This window comes from Oculina patagonica, chromosome 7 (assembly GCF_052425735.1).
Source record: "Oculina patagonica isolate OP01 chromosome 7, crgOcupat, whole genome shotgun sequence".
Taxonomy (NCBI): domain Eukaryota; kingdom Metazoa; phylum Cnidaria; class Anthozoa; order Scleractinia; family Oculinidae; genus Oculina; species Oculina patagonica.
In genome coordinates, this window is record NC_135764.1 from 6370950 (window position 1) to 6392943 (window position 21994).

Below are 21994 nucleotides of genomic sequence, written 5' to 3' on the forward strand. Positions count from 1 at the left end.
ACAAGAACATTGAGAAGCTTGAGAAGCTTAAAATCGGGCGCTTTGCCTTGAAAGGCAGGGTTCAGTACAGCAGAAACCACGAAGCAGTTACTTAAGTAGCACTCAGTCCGACTGTGTTTGTGTTAGTCACAGGGCTTGCATGAGCTGTATTAGTGTGCATAATATAATATCTAGAACGTTTTCAATCAATCAATCAATCAATCAATCAATAAAATGTATTTACCCTCGGAGCTGACGGGGGCTGGCTAGGCCCCTAGCAGATCGAGATTGCATTATTACTTAATGACATGATGGTTTCAATTTATAAATGTATTTCACACAATAAAAATAAACGATTGAAGTAGACGACTAGAAAATGTAAAGTTTTAAGACTTAGCAAAGTGCAGTGTATTGGTAATACTGTAAGGTGCGGTTTCACCTGAAGGTCGTGTGCTTTCGGTATTTTCCAGGCATTGCACTTTGATGGGACAGTACTACAACTGTTTACCGGGGAACTACTATTGTCAAGAAAATGATCACAACTTGTTGATGAATGATTGAACATTTGTTTCATACCATTACTGTAATAGCAATTGATGAAGGCTTTTAGTCCTGAACTAAGGACTGGGAAATACTGAAACCCATTATCAGCCACCTTAAACGGAAATATCGTGTTGGTGTTTCAAGGAATCCAAGGAAACTTCACTCATCCCATGTATCTATGTATTGCGGTATTTTGTAATTTTTTGAGTGATTTTTGGGGATGTTTGGCAGGTGATAGTTTTTTTAAAAGAATTAGTAAAATTTAGACAACTAAGAAATATTGAAAATTTAATGTGAATTTAACATTGGAATTTGAAGTTAGAAATTGGCAGACGGACACCAAACAGTCCCGTGACATCCTGGAGTGTTTTTGCATCGGGGTCAACTGTGTGATGATGTTTCCATTTTTTTCTTCAATCCCCACTGATAAAGAACTGTTGTTGGTGTTATGTTGGTGTTATCACATGTCAAGCCTTTAACAAGGTATGAAAGAACACAAGGATTTAAATTATTCTGGTGCTCAATTTTTGCGTAACTAAAATTAATGTTACTCAAATTCCTGATGGATTCTGTCTTAAGTTTAAGCTTGTTACGAGCTTAGTATTTCCAAATTATTGCATGTCAATGTAAGGCAAGACAAGACATGCCTTGGTTCTTATGTAATTCTCTTAAAAACATATAAGATATTGACTATAATTTTGTCTGTGCTATGGCAATTCACAGTGGGGTGGTCTTGATGTGTCTTTAACTTGAGGACTGGACTGGACTGGACTAGTAAAACGCGGACTAGTAAAACGCGGACTAGTAAAACGCGGACTTGTAAAACGCCTCTAGACACTTCCTTGGCCACAATCATCTTACGGCTCTCTTCAATACATAATGTCTCAAAAAAACAGTAACCTCAGAAAGAAGTCAGAAGCAAATAAGGTCGAAAGACCGAATTTGAACATATAACGGCAAATGTTCTAATGTCACGAACGTAGGAGTCGTGTAGGCCCGTCACCTTTATTTACCACATACTGCCCCCAAATTAAAACAGTACCCTCAGAAAGAAGTCAGAAGCAAATAAGGTCGAAAGACCGAATTTAAACATTTAACGGCAAATATTCTAATGTCACGAACGTAGGAGTCGTGTAGGCCCGTCACCTTTATTTACCATTGACTGTTGATTTCTGGACGGGCCCCGTTCTACCTCGTGCGAGCAATACAAACGACTGCACTCAACAGACGTCAAGTAGTGGAAAGAAAGAAACATATGCACACAACTCATAGCATCAATCCCGTTGTTTTAGAAGGGGTTTGCAGAACGAACATGTGCTATACTGCAAAAACATCTCCACGCTAAAACAGACCATAGAGTGCTCAAAAAAGCTAGAAATATGCCGTCGAAGAAACACACAAGAGCTTCAAACACAAATTGTTTCGCTCGCTAAACCGTTTAGTTTTATCCGATTTACAAGCGCTTGTTTTACAAGTCCGCGTTCTACAAGTCCGTGCTTAACAAGCCCTCGTTTTACAAGTCCGCGTTTTACAAGTCCGCGTTTTACTAGTCCGCGTTTTACCTGAGTCCGCGTTATACCAGTCCGCGTTTTACAAGTCCGCGTTTTACTAGTCCGCGTTTTACTAGTCCAGTCCAGTCCTCGAAATACAGTATGCCAAAACTCCCCGCCCTCTAAAGGTAAGTCCTTGACGGTTCTTGTCGTTTTTCGGTGCCTATTCATCTTCGGCATCTTTCTCATCCACCTCTCGTTCTGTCCTGTGTCTGTCATCACACGAAAGAAAAGCTGATTCTCAAAAAATCTGCCACAAAAGGAAATTGACAAAAACAATATGAAAACCATATATCGAAAGTTTCTTATTCTAAAATTTTATCATACGTCTTAATTCAGAGCTACAAAGAAGTTCCTCCTTTTGAGTTATTGATACTGTTCTTACAGTACCTCTTTCCACTAGCGAAATTTTACAAAATTCCTTCGCGGCGAAAAGGTAGCGCGAATCCAGAACAGACTCCAATCGAGAGTGGGTTAATTCTAGATTACTATTAATTAACTATTACAACATTCATTTTTAAAATAGTTTCCCAAGCCGACTAAGCTAACTAAACGTCGAGTGTATCTTTCAGTAAACAAAACATGCCGTTATGACGCCGGAAATCCAGCTCACGCATACTATACCCCGTGACTCACGCAAACCTCCGACTTACGTGCTACTACAGTCATTCCTTTCTAAACATTTTTTTTTGACCACCACCGTACCTTTCTACCCAAAAAACTCATGAAACCGCCCGGTTTTAACCTGTTTTAACCTTTCAAAAATTAGAGCGTTCGAAACTAAATAAGATCTGTAATCACAAACAACATACAGCCGTTTACCAGCACTCTTTAAAACTCCTGAAACCCTTCAAAATCAGGCAAAATAAATCTTTGAAATAACCTTTATCAATGTTTCTTATTTTTTATTCAGTTCTATAAAATGCCTTCATACACTACTGTCAAACAAAAATTTCAATTTTCTCAAAGTTTCAAGACAAAAGAATAACAAATATTTCGTGCACAATGTAATTTGATTAAGCCAATATTCTCACGTCTAAAAATACTTCAAGCAATTCAGTGCAAACCCGTTTTTTTTCGTATCAACGAAAACCACTTTCGAATAATCAATACATGAAAATAACAATAAGATCAAAAGGAAGAAAGGAACCTTTCTAATTATTTGAAGACTTTCAAAGCCGTGATATTATGCATCCAATCCGCGATAAAATTTAATTACAACAAAATCCAAGTTCTCATTTTGAAGTCCATTTTTTTCAGTTGATACCTTTATCCAACTTGTGAAAAATTCCATTCAAGTTCCTATTAATACTGTACATTCCCAATGTTTTGCTCGGGTCTTCAGAAGCGTCTTACTAACCAAATCTAAAATAATTCCAAAACATGCTGTACAAACATTCTACTCTTTGTGACAAACGACTTGACGACCAATTGTTCAGAAATGAAAATCGACACAGTTCTTGCTAAATAAAAAAAAGTTTTACGGCGGAGTCAGGCTCAAAAAATATACCGCAAGATCACACCCCCATTCATAGTCAGAAACCAGCAAACCATCTAGTTTGCTAAAAAAAACACTGCGTGACATCAATGACGTTACCTTTTTCATTTACAAAAATAACTTTAACTTTGTCAAAGTAAGTGCAATTTCACAATTTTGAATATCAGTACAGTATGGGACCCAGTTCTCGGCCGGGTCCAGTTCTCGGCCACTTTGTGTTTAACGCGTTTTTTCACACTCCAGTTGAATTAAAAGAAAAAGGTATTTCCTTCAAACGATAGACTAATTCATGTGCTTTAAGTATCTTGAGTTTGATCGTTCAATTCGATATAGAAAGCTCACACGTCGAGTTTACGCGGAGGTAGGTGAATTTGCATTCCCGAAAAATTTGTTTGTTTACGGCTCCTTAAAATTCATGGATGTAGTTAAATTCGTATTTTATCCAAAAGCCCCCACCATACGAGCTAATTTTTGGCATGTGAAACGTAGAATAATTCAGCTTTCTGCTTTAGTTAACTTTTCGTTGAACCGTTGTATTTTTTGTCTGAAATTTTTTCTTGCGACGTTTGCGTATTTGCCAGTTCTCGGCCACCCTGCTCGCTATCACAGCTTAGCGCTTGGTTTTTAATATAATTTCATCTGCTGCTGCCAGAATGAAAGAAAGAAATGTTTTAAAAATAAAGTTCAATCTTATCTCTAAGTTTTGAGCTGACTCTTGTCTTGTCTATTATTTCTACAACACCTAAATCTTTCAAGACCTTTTCACTGCAAAATAAACCATCTAAATGCACGGGTCACACAATGCGGTTTTGCCAGAACCTGCACATAGGCAACTAGGCGCGTTAAAATCCTTCTTTTCTAAAGTAAAACAAAGCCTCATAAAAATAATTTGGGATCGATATAACATAAATAGGTTTACAGAGTGATTTTATGACTGTGAAAATTAATTGAGCATTTTTTTTACAGATAATTACGCACAAGCTTTTTAGTGGCCGAGAACTGGGCCAAGGTGGCCGAGAACTGGGCCCATAAATGGAGCTTTTATTTTTATTATTGCTCGGGCAAATTAATTTTTGACCGGTCGATAGCTTTACACCAAAAAGCTGCATAATGTAGCTAGCTCTGGGAGAAATTTCAAGTTCCTGCGGTTCTTCTGAGGTAAGAAATACAAGTTTACGTCAAAAGTGGCCGAGAACTGGGCCCCATACTGTACTTTGCCCCGTAAGCTTTTTTCTCTGTCCTTCCGCCGAAGCAAAAAGACACAACCTGATTACACATTAACCCAAAAGTCCACCAAGTGTGCCTGCAACGATTTCCTGTCAAAACTAAAATGAAAACCATTGCGGTATGCGTCACCCGTAGCGGTTTTGTAGAAACCCCAAGCTATCCCCGTCTTTTTGGCCGACAGGAGACTATGCTCTAGGACGACCAAAGGGTAAACTATAAATCGGCCACGCCCGATTAATAAATATTAACTGTGCCCTGCTCCAAACAACGCCGCCGAAGCCGCCATTATCGACACTCTAGTGCCCAGTTTTACTCGTCACCGACGAGTAATTCAAGTAATCATTAAATCGGGAATGGACTTGTGGAAAACGTACTGATGACGTAGCAATACAGAGATTCATGTACAGTCAACTCTCTCTTAACGGACACCTCTATAAGACGGACACCTCCATGGTTATGGTCCCTGCCGTTTTTCAGTCATTTTACTGTAAGAAAACTCTCTGTAAGACGGACACCTCTCTAACACGGACAACGGACACTTTAAAACCGGCAACGGACACGCACAAAAAGTTATTTTTTAGTAAACAATACTTCAAAACATGTTATCGACATAAAGAATAGTAGGTCTGCGCCTTTAGAATACCAAACGTACCAAAATCAATCCGCTAAAACTTATTACTTCTTTGCTTAGATAAATGGGCACCAAAGTTTTAGTTTTCTACTTACAGTGTTAATACTGTTTGTTATTAACAAACAAGTCGAATTTCTGATATTATTTTTGTTCCACTTAATAGGTTTTGCTAACGTAAGCGACTCAAAACAGACGTGTATTCGTTGTGCATAGCCGTGTAGCTTTATCGTCTAAAAATTTCTGGTGTCACGTTACCTCGGCTCTCTATAAGGCGGACACCTCTCTAAGACGGACAGTTGGGGCCGGTCCCGACGGTGTCCGTCTTAGAGAGTGTTGACTGTAGTGCCATGATTGAAATCTTTATCTATTTATTAATAACGACATACAGTACACTCGCAACATTATTTCTGATCGAAGCAGAATGCAGGACGCGTGTCACATATGAACTTGCTAAAGGCCTTTTAACTTTGAGTTTCTCCGTAGCTCAGTGGTTGGACCGCTCGCCCTGTGCTTGGGAGGTCATGGGTTCGAATCCCGCCTGGGACTCACATTTTTGTTTGTAAAAGCTCGATAGATGATGAACACGTCTTTTGACCGAACAGCGAGCGAAGTACGAGGGGGTGGGGGCAAGAGTTAAGCGCTGGTCGGTAAATGTAGTTGTCTTGCGATTTTTTACCCACGTTCTCAGAAAAATAAGAGAAAATGGAGGGTTGTAAACAGGCTATGTATCTTTCTTATGAATTACAGTAAAGTTAGGTTTGATTTAAATTGTAATCGGACTTTAAGGTCAGAATTTTCGACATAAAAAGTGTATTTTTTTGTTCTCTAAGAAGGTAATCAAAGAGGCAACTCATGCCAGTACATATTTTAGTGCGTAGATAGTATTTTGGAAAAGACAAAACAATAGTTAAATTTTAGTAAAGTCATTTTTTAAGCACTTATTTAATAAGATGTCGGAGAGCTTTATGATCACCTTGTTTTGAAAGACAAAAATAATCAATATAAAATCATTTTTACTAACGGCAACGCCTGATCATTTCAAACAAAAGGACATCACTTTTAAGTAGATAAGTGATAAAAAGAGCAAAAATGGAAACAATAAGTGGATAAAGATCGGAGCTGATATACCAAAAACTGAACAATAAAAAGATCGGCTTGAAACTAATTGGCATGTACTTAATTATCAAATCGTTATTTAAATATTTTAAATCGAAATTCAAAAGATTTGTAAAAGCTGGGTACTGTCATCAGAGAAGAGTTGTCCCTAGTAGGAGGGTTACCCTCCAAACCGATTGCGAGCCACCCCGGGCAGGATGTCACATACATTAGGAAAGTAATCCCCGGGCGCTAAAAGAAGTAATGTTGTTGGTTCAAAATTCAAGCTTCCGCGACAAGACCAAAAGCTAGTATGGGTAGAAGTAGACAATCCTGGTAGATGGATGCTGCACGCGCTGAGCACTAGGAAGAAATGACGCAGTGACAAACGTGATTTTTACTGCCCACAGACGGATTTCTCGCGCGTTGTTAAGGAAGAACGCGCGCAGTATTGCGTCTACAGGCTACTTCTACACGCCGGGCCCAAGTTGTTCAAAGGGTGGTTAACGCTATCTACCAGGTAAATCACTATCCGGTGGAAAGCTAGCGAAGTAGGTTTCGTATGACAGTTATCCACTGGATAGCGATTTATCTGGTGGATAGCGTTATCACCCCTTTGAAATAAGATGAAACAAGAGCTCTTAGAGCTTACAACTGCGCTGGTCTCGTGAGCACTTTAGGGGAGCCATGTGGGGGGAACAAAAAATGCACCCCCCCCCCCCCTTATCCCCTTTACCTGCGTCAAACAATGTTGCGACTGACAAACAAGATGGTAAGAAAACACCTTGCGTGACATTTCATGGTTGACTAGTTCGATCCGAAATTAAATATTTTTCTTCTATGCTAATGGTGGCCAAATTTAATTCCCACGATCCTGATCCGTGAAACAAAAAAATCTTTTAAATCAGCATCTAGTGTTGTCTTGAATTACCGTTTTAAGATTGAATAACCAGCTCCGAAAATGGAATATTGGAGCAAATAATTAAATCAAATTTGAGAAGCACACTAGACCTGTGTTTTGCTGAATGGGAATTCCCCCGGGGAATTAATTTACCAATGACGTAACCCTTGCAAGTCAGGGCATGTTTGTCTCAGTGGTTTTCCATCAGATTTCAGAAATCCTATAGATGACACCACTCCAAAAATAAATAACGCTAAAAAGTCGAACATTTCACACTTAAAATGCTAAGTTTAGACCAGATGATTTGTTTAGTTTCCGTTTGTAGCAGATTTAAACCTTTCAGAGCATTGCGTGATTCTTGCCGATCATTGCCTTGTGAAAGTAAAAATTTGTTTACGCCAGCACATTCCAGGACACAAACGTAATGTAAATAAATGTAAATTCTTGCCCGCTAAAGCGTATTTTTTTATAGCGTGAAATTTTTCAGTATTTTCTTCGATTCAAACGCTTCAAAATACACTGAAAATACTTCACACTGAATTTTGTAAGTAAAGATTAATGGATTCGCAAAGATTTGAAAGGTAGCTGATAATAGCTTTGAAAAATTACGTGACTCGAGGTCTAGCCGATCGAAAGTGAAACTTGTCATGTCATCACATTCTTTTCCACCAACGTAATGGTATTTATTCATAGATTCTGGTCTGCTAAATTATATTTCTCTTTGAAAGCGTGGAAATTTAGTATTTTAGAACCAAACGCTTCAAAATCGAATATTTCACACTAAACATTCTTTGTAAAGACAAAAAAAGAGAACATTTTTCCATTTGTTACTGATTTGTAGCTTCTAAACATCGCGTGACTTCAAGCTCGACCGAGTGGAGGTCTGGGTCTACTCACCGACAAAACTAAAAAAAACAAAAACTAACAAGAAGCTCTTAGAGCTTAAAACTGCGCTGGTCACGTGACCACCCTAAGGGAGCCATGGCGGGGGAATGAAAAAAAGATAACTAAAAAAATATTGAACAACTTGAAGTGAAATGGGGAAAAAATAAAATAAATAAATAAATAAATAAATAAAACATTCCACATCCTGACAGTGGAAAAAAGCCTTTGCCATAAAAGTTGACCCCCCCCCCCTCTTACCCTAACCCGCCTCAAACAAATTATGGTCGCCCTAAAAAAAACACCCGCTTTCGAAACAAACCCCGAATGTTGATTTCATTACGTCTGGTGTCTGGCTTCACGCCAGGAACGTAAGTATCCGTGAGAATTTCGATAGTATTCTCTCTTTGCATAGAATAATCTCGTTCCCAGATCTCGTGGGCTAAGCCGAAGGCGAGATCTGGTCAAATCCGATTTGCACCACGTGATTGCCTGTCAGGAATGGGCAGGCGAGTCAATTGCGCATGCCCTAGACAATTCTAAGAAAATGGCAATCAAATGAATATCCAATCCTCAACCAAATGAATAACGAATGCTTCACCATTCTCGTCTTTCCTGGAATAATATCTAGCAGAGTATTTTACTAAAGAATTAAGCAGAAGGCAATCATGAAAGCTTTAGGTCGGGTAAAAATATTTATTTGATTTAAAAAAATTGTTCATTTGGCGGCGAGACATGTCTAGATTTTATGCAAATTAGATCTGGTCACGTAATCAAACATAAATATTCTTACGGCGGATTCTCTGTTTTTAAACATTGTTATTCGTCAGAAATAGCTTTATAATGCTACAAACAACTAAAACGAAATCTTCTTGTCTTTTGAGGCCGACTGTAAACAACGAAACGTCTCAAAAACGAATATATTATGATTGCGTCCATGATCTATAATTTGCATAAAAAACAGACATTGAATTCCCTTGGGGCCGCATCGCACGTTCAAATTTTAAAGCTGTGACAGCCATGCTTTGAAACAGCCAATCAAAAAAATTGAATTTTCTTACTTGGCCAGATCGCCTTCCGGCTTGTTGCCCCTCTTTCTGTATCACAATAGGAGGTTGTTAAAATGTAGCGAGTGACAAACATGATGATAAAAAAAAGACACCTTGTGTGACATTTCATGGTTGACTAGTTCCAGACGCGATTAATTATTTTTCTTTTATGCGAATTCTGGCCGATATTCCCACGCGTGGACGCTGAAGCCGTTTTTAGCACAGAGGGTATTCCCCAAGCCTACCAAATGACGTAAGCGGTACAAGTCAGGGCATGTTTGTGAAGGGAATTTTTCTTCATATCTTTAAAATCCTTTCAATAACACAGCCTAAAAATAGATTACGCTTAAAAGAGAAACTTTACTTTGCAATAAATTTGTTTAGTAAAGACCAAAGGATTCGCAAAGATTTGAAAGGTAGCTTGATTAATAGCTTTGAAAAATTACGTGACTCGAGGTCTAGCCGATCGAAAGTGAAACTTGTCATGTCAGCACATTCTTTTACACCAACGTAATGGTATTTATTCACAGATTCTGGCCCGCTGAAATATATTTTTCTTTCGACGCATGAAAATTTAGAATTTCCTTTGAATAAAACGCTTCAATATCGAATATTTCACACTAAACATTCTTTGTAAAGACAAAAAATAAGAAAATGTTTCCATTTGTTACTGATTTGTAGCTTCTAAACATCGCGTGACATGAGGTTTGGTTTTTTTTATCATCATCATCTTTTTTTATCATCATCGTGACATGAGTGGAGGTTTGGTACAGGTCACCGACAAAACGAAAAATAACAAGAGCTCTTAGAGCTTACAACTGCGCTGGTCTCGTGAGCACTTTAGGGGAGCCATGTGGGGGGAACAAAAATGCACCCCCCCCCCCTCCCCTTATCCCCTTTACATGCGTCGAACAATGTTGCGACTGACAAACAAGATGGTAAGAAAACACTTTGCGTGACATTTCATGGTTGACTAGTTCCATCCGAAATTAAACATTTTTCTTATATGCTAATGGTGGCCAAATTTAATTCCCACGATCCTGATCCGTGAAACAAAAAAATCTTTTAAATCAGCATCCAGTGTTGTCTTGAATTACCGTTTAAAGATTGAATAACCAGCTCCGAAAATGGAATATATTGGAGTAAATAAGAAAATCAAATTTGAGAAGAACACTAGACCTGTGTTTTGCTGAATGGAATTTCCCTGGGGAATTAATTTACCAATGACGTAACCCTTGCAAGTTAGGGCATGCTTGTCTCAGTGGTTTTCCATCAGATTTCAGAAATCCTATAGATGACACAGTTCCAAAAATAAATAACGCTAAAAAGTCGAATAATTCACACTTAACATGCTAAGTTTAGACCAGAGGACTTGGTTAGTTTCCGTTTGTAGCAGATTTAAACCATTTCAGAGCATTGCGTGATTCTTGCCGATCAGTGCCTTGTGAAAGTAAAAATTTGTTAACGCCAGCACATTCCAGGACACAAACGTAATGTAAATAAATGTAAATTCTTGCCCGCTAAAGCGTATTTATTTAAAGCGTTAAATTTTAGTATTTTCTTTGATTCAAACGCCTCAAAATACTTCACACTGAATTTTGTAAGTAAAGATTAATGGATTCGCAAAGATTTGAAAGGTAGCTGATAATAGCTTTGAAAAACTACGTGACTCGAGGTCTAGCCGATCGAAAGTGAAACTTGTCATGTCAGCACATTCTTTTACACGAACGTAATGGTATTTATTCACAGATTCTGGCCCGCTGAAATATATTTTTCTTTCGACGCATGAAAATTTAGAATTTCCTTTGAATAAAACGCTTCAAAATCAAATATTTCACACTAAACATTCTTTGTAAAGACAAGAAATAAGAAAATGTTTCCATTTGTTACTGATTTGTAGCTTCTAAACATCGCGTGACATGAGCCTGACCGAGTGGAGGTTTGGTACAGGTCACCGACAAAACGAAAAATAATAATAAACCCCGTGCAGAGCAAGAACTGCGCAGCGCAGTTAATAACAAGAAGCTCTTAGAGCTTAAAACTGCGCTGGTCACGTGACCACCCTAGGGGTAGCTATGCGGGGAGCATAAAAAATGCACCCCCACCCCCTTATATCCCCTTTATCTGCGTCAAACAATAGTGCGACTGACAAGCATAATGGTAAGAAAACACCTTGTGGGACATTTCATGGTTGACTAGTTCCATCCGCAATTAAATACTTTTCTTATATGCTAATGCTGGCCAAATCTAATTCCCACGATCCTGATCCGTGAAACCAAAAAATCGCTTATCGGGACGACGGGATTTTTCGGGCGAAAGTTTACAACAACTGCCCCTGGGTCTCCTCCGAGGATGAACTTTACAATTGATAAGTACGTCTGGCTTCACGCCAGGAACGTAAGTATCCGTGAGAATTTCGACAGTATTCCCCATTTGCATAAAACTGAAAACTGGCCCAATGACAATGTTTCGCAGTTTCTATACTGTTCGTATTATTTTTGAACATCTTTCACAGTTCAAAATTTTGCCCCTCTATCGGTTTTCGTATTACAATAGGCGGTTTTAAAAATGCAGCGACTGACAAACTTTGTGTGACATTTCATGGTTCACTTGTTCCAGCCGCGATTAATTAATTCTCTTATATGCAAATTCTGGCCGAATTCCCACGCGCGGACTCTGAGGCTGTTTTTAGCACAGAGGGTATTTCCCTACCATACCGAATTACGTAAGCGGTATAAGTCAGGACATGTTTGTGAAGGGAATTTTTCTTCATATCTCTAAAATCCTTTCAATGACACAGGCAAAAACAAATAGATTACTCTTAAAAGAGAAATACTTTGCAATAAATTTGTTTAGTAAAGACCAAAGGATTTGCAAAGATTTTAAAGTAGCTGATAATACATTAAAAACATTACGTGACTCGAGGTCTAGACGATCGAAACTGAAACTTGTCATGTCAGCACATTCCTTTCCACCATCGTAATGGTATTTATTCATAGATTCTGGCCCGCTAAATTATATTTCTCTTTGAAAGCGTGGAAATTTAGTATTTTCCATGGACTAAACGCTTCAAAATGGAATAGTTCACAATAAACATACTTTAAAAAGACGAAAAAAGAGAAACTTTTTTCATTTGTTACTGATTTGTAGCTTCTAAACATTACGTGACTTCAAGCTCTACCGAGTGGAGGTCTGGGACAGGTCACCGACAAAACTAAAAAAAAATAATAATAATAATAATAATAACAAGAAGCTCTTAGAGCTTAAAACTGCGCTGGTCACGTGACCACCCTAGGGGTAGCCATGGGGGGAGAAAGAAAAATGCACCCCACGCCCTTATATCCCCTTTATCTGCGTCAAACAATGTTGCGACTGACAAGCAAAGTCGTAAGAAAACACCTTGTGGGACATTTCATGGTTGACTAGTTCCATCCGCAATTAAATATTTTTCCTATATGCTAATGCTGGCCAAATTTAATTCCCACGATCCTGATCCGTAAACCAAAAAAACGCTTATCCGGACGACGGGATTTCTTGGGCGAAGGTTTACAACAACTGCCCCTGGGTCTCCGAGGATAAACTTTACAATTGATCAGTACGTCTAGCTTCACGCAAGGAACGTAAATATCCGTGAGAATTTTGACAGTATTCCCCATTTGCATAAAACTGAAAATGGCCCAATGACAATGTTTCGCAGTTTCTATGAAGTTACTACTATTTTTGAACCTCTTCAACAGTTCAAAATTTATTTGACCCTGTTTCGGTTTTCGTATTACAATAGGCGGTTTTAAAAATGCAGCGACTGACAAACTTTGTGTGACATTTAATTTCATGGTTGACTTGTTCCAGCCGCGATTAATTAATTCTCTTATATGCAAATTCTGGCCGAATTCCCACGCGCGGACTCTGAGGCTGTTTTTAGCACAGAGGGTATTTCCCTAGCATACCGAATGACGTAAGCGGTACAAGTCAGGGCATGTATGTGAAGGGAATTTTTCTTTTTCTCTAAAATCCTTTCAATGACACAGGCCCAAAAAAATAGATTACCCTTAAGAGAAATACTTTGCAATAAATTTGTTTAGTAAAGACCAAAGGATTTGCAAAGATTTTAAAGTAGCTGATAATACCTTAAAAACATTACGTGACTCGAGGTCTAGACGATCGAAACTGAAACTTGTCATGTCAGCACATTCTTTTCCACCATCGTAATGGTATTTATTCATAGATTCTGGCCCACAAAATTATATTTCTCTTTGAAAGCGTGGAAATTTAGTATTTTCCATGGACTAAACGCTTCAAAATGGAATAGTTCACAATAAACATACTTTAAAAAGACGAAAAAAGAGAAATTTTTCCATTTGTTACTGATTTGTAGCTTCTAAACATTACGTGCTTCAAGCTCGACCGAGTAGAGGTCTGGGACAGGTCACCGACAAAACTAAAAAAAATAATAATAATAATAATAAACCCCGTGCAGAGCAAGAACTGCGCAGCGCAGTTAATAATAAACCCCGTGCAGAGCAAGAACTGCACAGCGCAGTTAATAAACCCCGTGCAGAGCAAGAACTGCGCAGCGCAGTTAACAATAACAAACAACAAAAAAGTACCCCGACTAATAATTGACCTTACATCGAGAATAAGATTTACTTGACTCTTTAGAAAACAGTTTTCTAACATATGCAAAGAATCGCAAAAGCGTGCGCGTACAATTAGCGCGCGCACTGTTCTCTTGTCAGTTGATTTGTGCATACGTTAACAAAATGACTTCCGATTTCCAGAAGAAAATCCATTTTAGTCCCCCGAGTCCACCATCCTTCTTGTCTGCTTCAGGGATCGAGACCTCTGGCCGGCTGTTACACCAAGTCCGCGATTCACAGACTCATTGTCGAAACTGACAAATCTGATTGGCTAAAAATACAGAGCAAGTAATCTAAATACCAGCCCGTATTTAATTTGATTTACTTTTTTCAATGTTACATTACTCCTACCTGTGTTTGGAATATCACTAAGCATTCGTTTGTCTAAATCGTGTTTTATATAAAATACATTATGTACAAACAAGAGAGGAGTACAAATCAATACTATGAATCTCTCTAAAAATGTTTTTCATAATGAAGTAAAACCAATGCTCTTCAAGATGCAAACATGAGTGCAGATCATGACACCATGAATGATTTTCTCATAACATGCAAAACATCAAAATTTTCGACTTTTTGTTTTTTGGTCACGTGATCCTCATCATAGAAAATTTTCGCAAACTCAAACAGTGAGAGAAAAGCTATGGAAAAAGGTCTCGTTAAAGCAAAAACATATACTTGTCGCAAGAAATACAAAGTTGTAGATTCTTCTACCTTGATATGCAAAATTCAAGCCAATACCCAGAACACCATTCGGTCTTGTCAAGTTGGCTTGTAACACTTTACCCGACAACGTAAACTGAAATAGCTGTATGTCCTTCCTTTCAATGTACCACGTTTGCTTTTGTTTTTCTCGAAGACGAACATTCATATCATTTAACCAAAGCATACCAATTAATCGGTCAACCAATCAATCAATCAATCAATCAATCCATCTGACAAACAAAAACCTATCAATCATCTATATTTTTCAACACAATATTTCAATATTCTTCTCTTCCACACACTCGCGCTGAAAGAAAATACTATGAACAAGACAAGAACAGCTTTCACCTAACTCAATAACAACTCAAATAACATTGTATCAAGTGTGTAAAAGTATCATGTTGCCAGTTGGTCACTAGCAAAAACTACTTCAACAACAAATTGTTCTACTCTCTTATTCGTTGTCTGATATTCTAGTAAGAATGATTTAAAACAGTTGCAATATGGCTTAAACCAAATTGTAAAACTACATGTTATTTCGCAGTCGTCCTCAGTAACTACAGAATTTAAAGCTTCTACGTTAAGATTTTCAAACTTGTGTTAAAAAACGTTAAGATAAAGTTACATTACTTATTAAGCTTTAGTTTAAAGCAAGTTTAAAAAACTCATTAATAATTCATAAAGAAAATACAAAAGATAATAATGTTTAATGAGTGTCTTTATATCTGATAAAGACACGGCTAAACTTTACGTCCAATTTTCTAGGCTAAAATAACCCCAAATCTAAATATTAGTGCAAGAATGAGCTGATCTACATCAGAAGATTTTTAAGCCGTTCAATAAATTCGCAGTTCGTGTTTTCGGCTGCGCCTCGTGTTTTAAACTTGATAAAACACTGCTGCTCATTTTTTAAACATTACTTAACAGATGGTTTACTGTTCTGTTAAATGACTTCAATCTTCGATTAGACCCAATGACATTTCATGTTGTAGCGGACATACTTCCGTGCAAGTCTGAAAGGCCCAAAGCACTGGGCTCGGTGATTGCAAAAATAGGACTACTTCAAACCAAAGGTGCGATCAACAACAATTTAAAGATGTAATAAACTGCTCCCAAATGTTGGATTCATGCCATACCAATGAGGCATTTACAGGTTTACACAGATAAAGCACATAAAACCCTTAAAAGAACGTTGCAGTCTATTAATCATGTAACAAATCAACAATTCTAGAATATTCATTATGGCGCTCCTTAGAGCTGATAACGTCGCCATGTTTTGCTCAATTTGTCACACTAGTTTGGCTTGATCCAACTAAACTAAACAATCAATGTTTTTGTGTGCGCCCAACAGTCAAGTAACAACCTGATCACTATTTATAATTACTAGCATTTATGTTCTTAAGTGTTCTAAAAAGGCCATCTGAAAGTGACAGTTGCCCAAACGTAGTGCCAACCGAAAGCCGGTAGAAAGGACAAGCTATGCCATCGCTTCTAACATAATTTTACAAAAATTGGTTCTCAATGCGCAATCAATTTATTTCATATGATTATCATAGTGTTCAACAAGGAAAGCATGACTACTTAATTCTTCCTGGCAAATCCAACAGCTGTATGTTTCAACCTGGTCGGCTGGACTGGGAACCTGTAAAGGGGAGGCATCTGTAAGAGAATTGTCGTCACACTCAGAGACAGGCACAGAACTGCAGTGTGTTAGCTTTTCTGCGTCATGCTGCCCAGGCTTCCCTCTTGTGTGTATCATGTTATGGCGCTGGAGTACGCTCGCTTGCCTGAAACATTTGTCACACTGTTTGCATGTAAATGGCTTCTCTGCTGTGTGTATCCGTTTTTGTCGCTTGAGGTGTCCTGAGTGGTTGAAACACTTGCCACACTGTTTGCATGTAAACGGCTTCTCTCCTGTATGTATTCGTTTATGTTGTAAAAGGATTCCTGTTTGGCTGAAGCATTTGCCACACTGTTTGCATGTAAATGGATTCTCTCTTGTGTGTATTCGTTCATGTTGATGGAGATTCCCTGCTTGACTGAAGCACTTGCCACACTGTTTGCATGTAAACGGCTTCTCTGCTGAGTGTATTTGTTTATGTTGATGGAGATGTCCTGCTCGACTGAAGCCGTTGCCACATTGTTTGCATGTAAACGGCTTCTCTTCTGTGTGTATTTTTTTATGTTGATGGAGATGTCCTACTTGGCTGAAGCACTTGCCACATTTTTTGCACGTAAATGGCTTCTCTCCGGTGTGTATTCGTTTATGATCCTGGAGATGCCCTGCTCGGCTGAAACACTTGCCACACTGTTTGCACGTAAACGGCTTCTCTCGTGTGTGTATTAATTTATGTTGCTGGAGATTTCCTGCATGGCGGAAGCAGTTTCCACATTGTTCGCACGTAAATGGCTTCTCTCCTGTATGTATTCGTTCATGTTGATGAAGATTTCCTGCTGTGCTGAAACACTTGCCACACTGTTTGCACGTAAATGGCTTCTCTCCTGTGTGTGTTCGCTTATGTAGATGGAGACTTTCTTCTCGGCTGAAACACTTGCCACACTGTTTGCACGTAAATGGCTTCTCTCCTGTGTGTATTCGCTTATGTCGTTGGAGACCTCCTGCTCGGCTGAAGCACTTGCCGCACTGTTTGCACGTAAATGGCTTCTCTCCTGTGTGTATTCGTTTATGTTCCTGGAGATGCCCTGCTCGGTTGAAGCACTTGCCGCACTGTTGGCATGTGTGAGACTTCTTTCCTTTTTGCAGGTCTTGTTGTTGCTGGAGTTGGTGAAATGAACTGGTTTCCTGAGTTTTCTTACGAGGCATCATGCGATAGTAAATACTTCTGTTTGAGAGAACTACTTTTCCTATAACGTAATGGAAATGGTATTTAGTAATTAAGACATATCCAATTGACCTTACAATCAATTGTTTCGTTGCTAAAGTAAATAAAATTAGCCATTGCAGATGGCATGTAAATTCCTATCATACGTTACATTTTGGAAAGGAATGCTTTAACACAAAATCCACATGAAAATAAGCAATCGGATATTCAAACTGATTTAATACTGTATTCACTTTGGGCTACTAGGTACATAAACTATGCAAATATACTAAGCAAATGAGCGGGTAGCCTGTTCCAGGTGTTCAGTTGGTGGGGAACGACGCGAACCCTCCCTATTTTTCCGCTCTCCCTTTTCTTTTCGTGCCGTTCCCCACTAACCAAATGCCTGGATTAGGCTATTTGGCAGAAAGCACGAACACACCGGAGTGACCACCAACTAGAATGAATATGGCGAAAGGAAATGAACGTGTTCTCTTGCCAGTTACTGCGGTGATTAATAGTAATCAGAGGGAGAATACAGCAATGCATGTGGCATGATATTGAAATTTGCGGTACGCGGTGAAAGCGACAAGAAGTTTACCGATTTGATTTCGTGGACAAGAGAAGGATCCCCACCAAAATGCCCAGCTTATTGACACGGTTCAATTGCCTGGTGCATAACCTAACAGGAGCCTAGATTTATGCATTATGTTTCGTGAACTTTTGCGAGTTTGGCAACGATAATTTCACCCCAGGCGACCTTCAGTTTTCTTGTCGGAATATAATATTAGCAGACGATCTGTAAACAGATATTGCCTGACGGCGCTGGACCGGGTTACGTACAATATCGAATATTTGGAGTCGAGCCCAATTGCCCAACCATCGCGACACAAAAACTAAAGAACTTGACCGAATTCTTGACTCGGGGCTTAGCAGCCCGAGTAAAAAGTGAAAGTTACTCAACTGGTGACGCCTGTTGAAGTGACAATTAATCACAGACTGGATATAATGTTGTTTGAAGTGTATATGACACAGTTTTTTTGTATTTGAAATTTCTACACAGGATAACAGCAACAAGGTGTTCTACTAGTTTTCTTTTCAAACTAGTTTTTAAAGCACTTATGCAGACCCTCGCCATGGTTATCACCTTTATTTTACAAATGTATTATTTTAAAAAGCACTACTTAGTGCAAATTAGCAGATACTGTAACTACTGGCATTTACAATAAAAACTATTCAAAAAAATTGAAAACGATGCTCATAAGCTTGGGTGGAGGGGGAGCGTTACAACCGGCATTTTACGGTACACCAAGACAGGATTTTGAATTTTGATGTGTACGCGAAGAGCCTAATGTTGGAATTCCACTGACGCGGTATTTTTGACGTGCATTCACGTGCATGAAAAAACTTCGAGATGTATGAACGACTTGCGTGAACATGTACACAAGTCGTTCATACATTGTCTCTACATTTTTTCACGCACGTAAAAAATTACGCGTCAGTGGAAATCCACTTTAACACGGTGCTACAGTGTTATTTGCAGTTTAAACCAGTTGAAGATTTGTCTTGAGAGACATCATTAATATAAAAACATAGTTATAAATCACTATTATAAATAACTATACACAAAACTATTGGCTAGAAAGCCAAAAAGGCACACAGTACGTGAAAGCGGTGATAGCTACATAGCACTCCCCACCTTTCTATGCATAATACTACACTCGAACTAAATTGTGGTCCTAAATGAGAGATGGTAGATATGCAGCTCGGTGAATAAATGAGAGAATATGAAATGTAACGCAAGCGTGGGACAAAGAGAAATTTTGAGTCCCTGACGGGAATCGAACCCACGGCCTCCCAGTTACCGGTTGGGCGCTCTAACCAACTGAGCTAAGGGACGGACCATTAGAAAAGTGATAGGGGGGGTGGGGAATTTTCGGCTTGCACGAATTTTTTTTTTCTGTCCATTTCTTGTGCAGGAATTTTTTTCGGGTGAAACCCTCTGCTCGAATTTTTTTTAGACAAATGTTTTTTTTTTTCAGACAAATGCCATGTATTGCTACTTTATACAATGTTTTTGACAAATGTTGCTTTGTTGATTATTTGCTTAATAGTTTAAATATTTTAAAAATGCTGTTGTTCATTGATTTCATCCGTTAGGGACTGTCAATAAGTACTGAGAGGGGGGGAGGGGTGAGAGGGTCAAGGGGCGGTGCAATTGGAAAAGAAAAATATGTGACCCACCCCTTCCTTCTAGCTCAAAATTGACTGACCAAGCCCTGATCGAAGGTTGGAAATAAACATGATTCACCCCTTTCTACAAAAAATAGTTAATAAGGAAAAAGTCTTTTTGATTGTCTGTAATGGATTAGAGGTTTTTGAATTGACATCAGCTTTTAAAGTGCGATCTCAATCATACACCACCCTGTGTCCTATATCCATAATGGACACTGTGATTCTATGTACATCTTCTTTCGGTTCTTAACACACCAAAGCAGGATGAATTTCTCACTTCGTATAACAGATTTGTGTTTTTCACATATTTCTATGTAAAGTCCGTGGGAAAACTTAGACATAAACATTGCAAAAACTAAAACAAAACGTAATAGAAATTCAGTACTAATTACTGCAGAAATCATATTTGACAGGAATTGACAACAGAAACTACAACCACTGTACCATTCATCTGTTTGAGAAATGAGTTAACTAGTAAGCAATCTACGCAGGCTGGAGAGAGACGAGCTAAACGAATTTTATGATCAGAATCTATCTAGGGGGGTCTGGGGGCATGCTCCTCCAGAAAATGTTGAAATTTCTTATGCTCGGAAATGCTATTTTCAGCGTTCTCCACCATATATTTCGTCGAATAATTGATCTCATCAAGTGTTAAATGATGACAGGTATTTTCAGAGCTTATTAGAACCTTTCTTCTGCACGAATTTTTTTTCTTTGCCTTCCCCTTTGCACGATTTTTTTTTCTTACCATTTTGGCTTGCATGAATTTTTTTTTTGTTTTTTCCCCACCCCCCCCCCATCACTTTTCTAATGGTCCGTCCCTAATAGAGAATCGTGGTGAGCTGGGCCATTAACTAGGTTGATATGTGACACACGTCTTGCAACTGCAAGCTCGTTTATTACACATATCATGCTTTCGACATTGCTGAGCTTGCAGTTGCAAGACGCGTGTCACATTTTAAACCTTGTAAATGGCCTAGCTCACCACAAGTCTCTTGTAGCTTAGTTAGTTAGAGCACCCGACCAGTATCTGGGAGGCCATGGGTTCGATTCCCATCAGGGACTCAGAATTTTTCTTTGTCCCACGCTCGCGTTACATTTAATATTTTCTCATAAATTGTGGTCCACTTGACAGCAACTTTCTCATAAATAAACCTCGCATACTCAAACGGACACTCTATATGGCCACAGGGGACCCAAACGCTGTACATGTATTAGTTATTCATAATCTTAAAATAAAAATGTCCTCCTAAAAATTTTTGGGTTGTATTAATTCGAATATTTAGATTACAAGTACTAAGAAAACTCTTTTTCCTGTTCTCAAAACTGCACCCTGACCATATCCATACCCTTGAGGTCCTTTGTCTTATGCACTTGGTTTAATGTAGGAAGCCGCAGCCATCCTAAGGCGTCCACCCCGAGGCAACCCATGGTTTCAAGGATCATAAACAGGACCAAACAGTATTTATCAACCACTGAGAAAATTCTTTCATTCATATCAATACTGGGTACCATACTCCCTTGAATAGTAGATGTCCCTCAGATAACTATCCACCCCCTTCCCCCTTTTGTGGAAATCTACCATACAATTCCAAAGGTAAGAACCCCCAACCTACTTCTTTTCATAGACTTCGAAAAGGCTTTTGATTCTCTTGAATGGTCCTTCATATATGACACCTTAAAAACCTTCGGTTTCGGTGCTTCGCTCACTAATTGGGTAAAAACTTTATATAACAATACCGAAAGCTGTGTTCTAAACAATGGCTGGGCTAGCGATTTTTTTGAGATTCAAAGAGGTGTTAGACAAGGCTGCCCACTGTCACCATATCTATTCATTCTATCGGCAGAAATTTTAGCCATCGCGATAAGAAATAATACAAATATAAAGGGAATCTCTGTAAACGATGAGGAAATTAAGATAAGTCAGTACGCCGATGATACAACACTAATTCTTGACGGGTCTCATGAATCTCTCTTTTCATCTCTTGCAATGCTGGACGAATTCAGCAAAGTCTCTGGCCTCAGGCTCAATGACAAAAAAACCGAAGCCCTATGGACCGGTGCAAGTATTGGAAATGACAAAATCGTGCTACCAGGAAAGGAACTCAAATGGCCAAAAAACAAGGTGAAAACCCTAGGGCTATGGATCTCTACAGACCCTGAACTATCTGTTTCTTTAAACTACAGCGAAAAACTTGAGAAAGTTAAGGAAATGTTGGGATGTTGGAAATACCGCAGGC

General features: G+C 38.7%; 2 protein-coding genes across 2 annotated transcripts in view; both read right to left on the reverse strand.

Annotated features, from left to right (window-relative positions):
- LOC144661380 (alkaline phosphatase-like) overlaps positions 1-21994 on the reverse strand; it is a 43301-nt gene that overhangs the window by 10929 nt on the left and 10378 nt on the right. The window lies entirely within an intron of this gene.
- On the reverse strand, positions 14018-17626 carry LOC144661412 (uncharacterized). Its single transcript, XM_078522163.1, has one exon. It carries the CDS (start codon positions 17522-17524, stop codon positions 16232-16234), a length of 1293 nt encoding a protein of 430 aa, XP_078378289.1. The 5' UTR covers positions 17525-17626; the 3' UTR covers positions 14018-16231.

Excerpts from the sequence above, each read along its gene's own strand:
- LOC144661412 (XM_078522163.1), bottom strand. The coding sequence starts at position 17,524 with ATGATGCCTCGTAAGAAAACTCAGGAAACCAGTTCATTTCACCAACTC.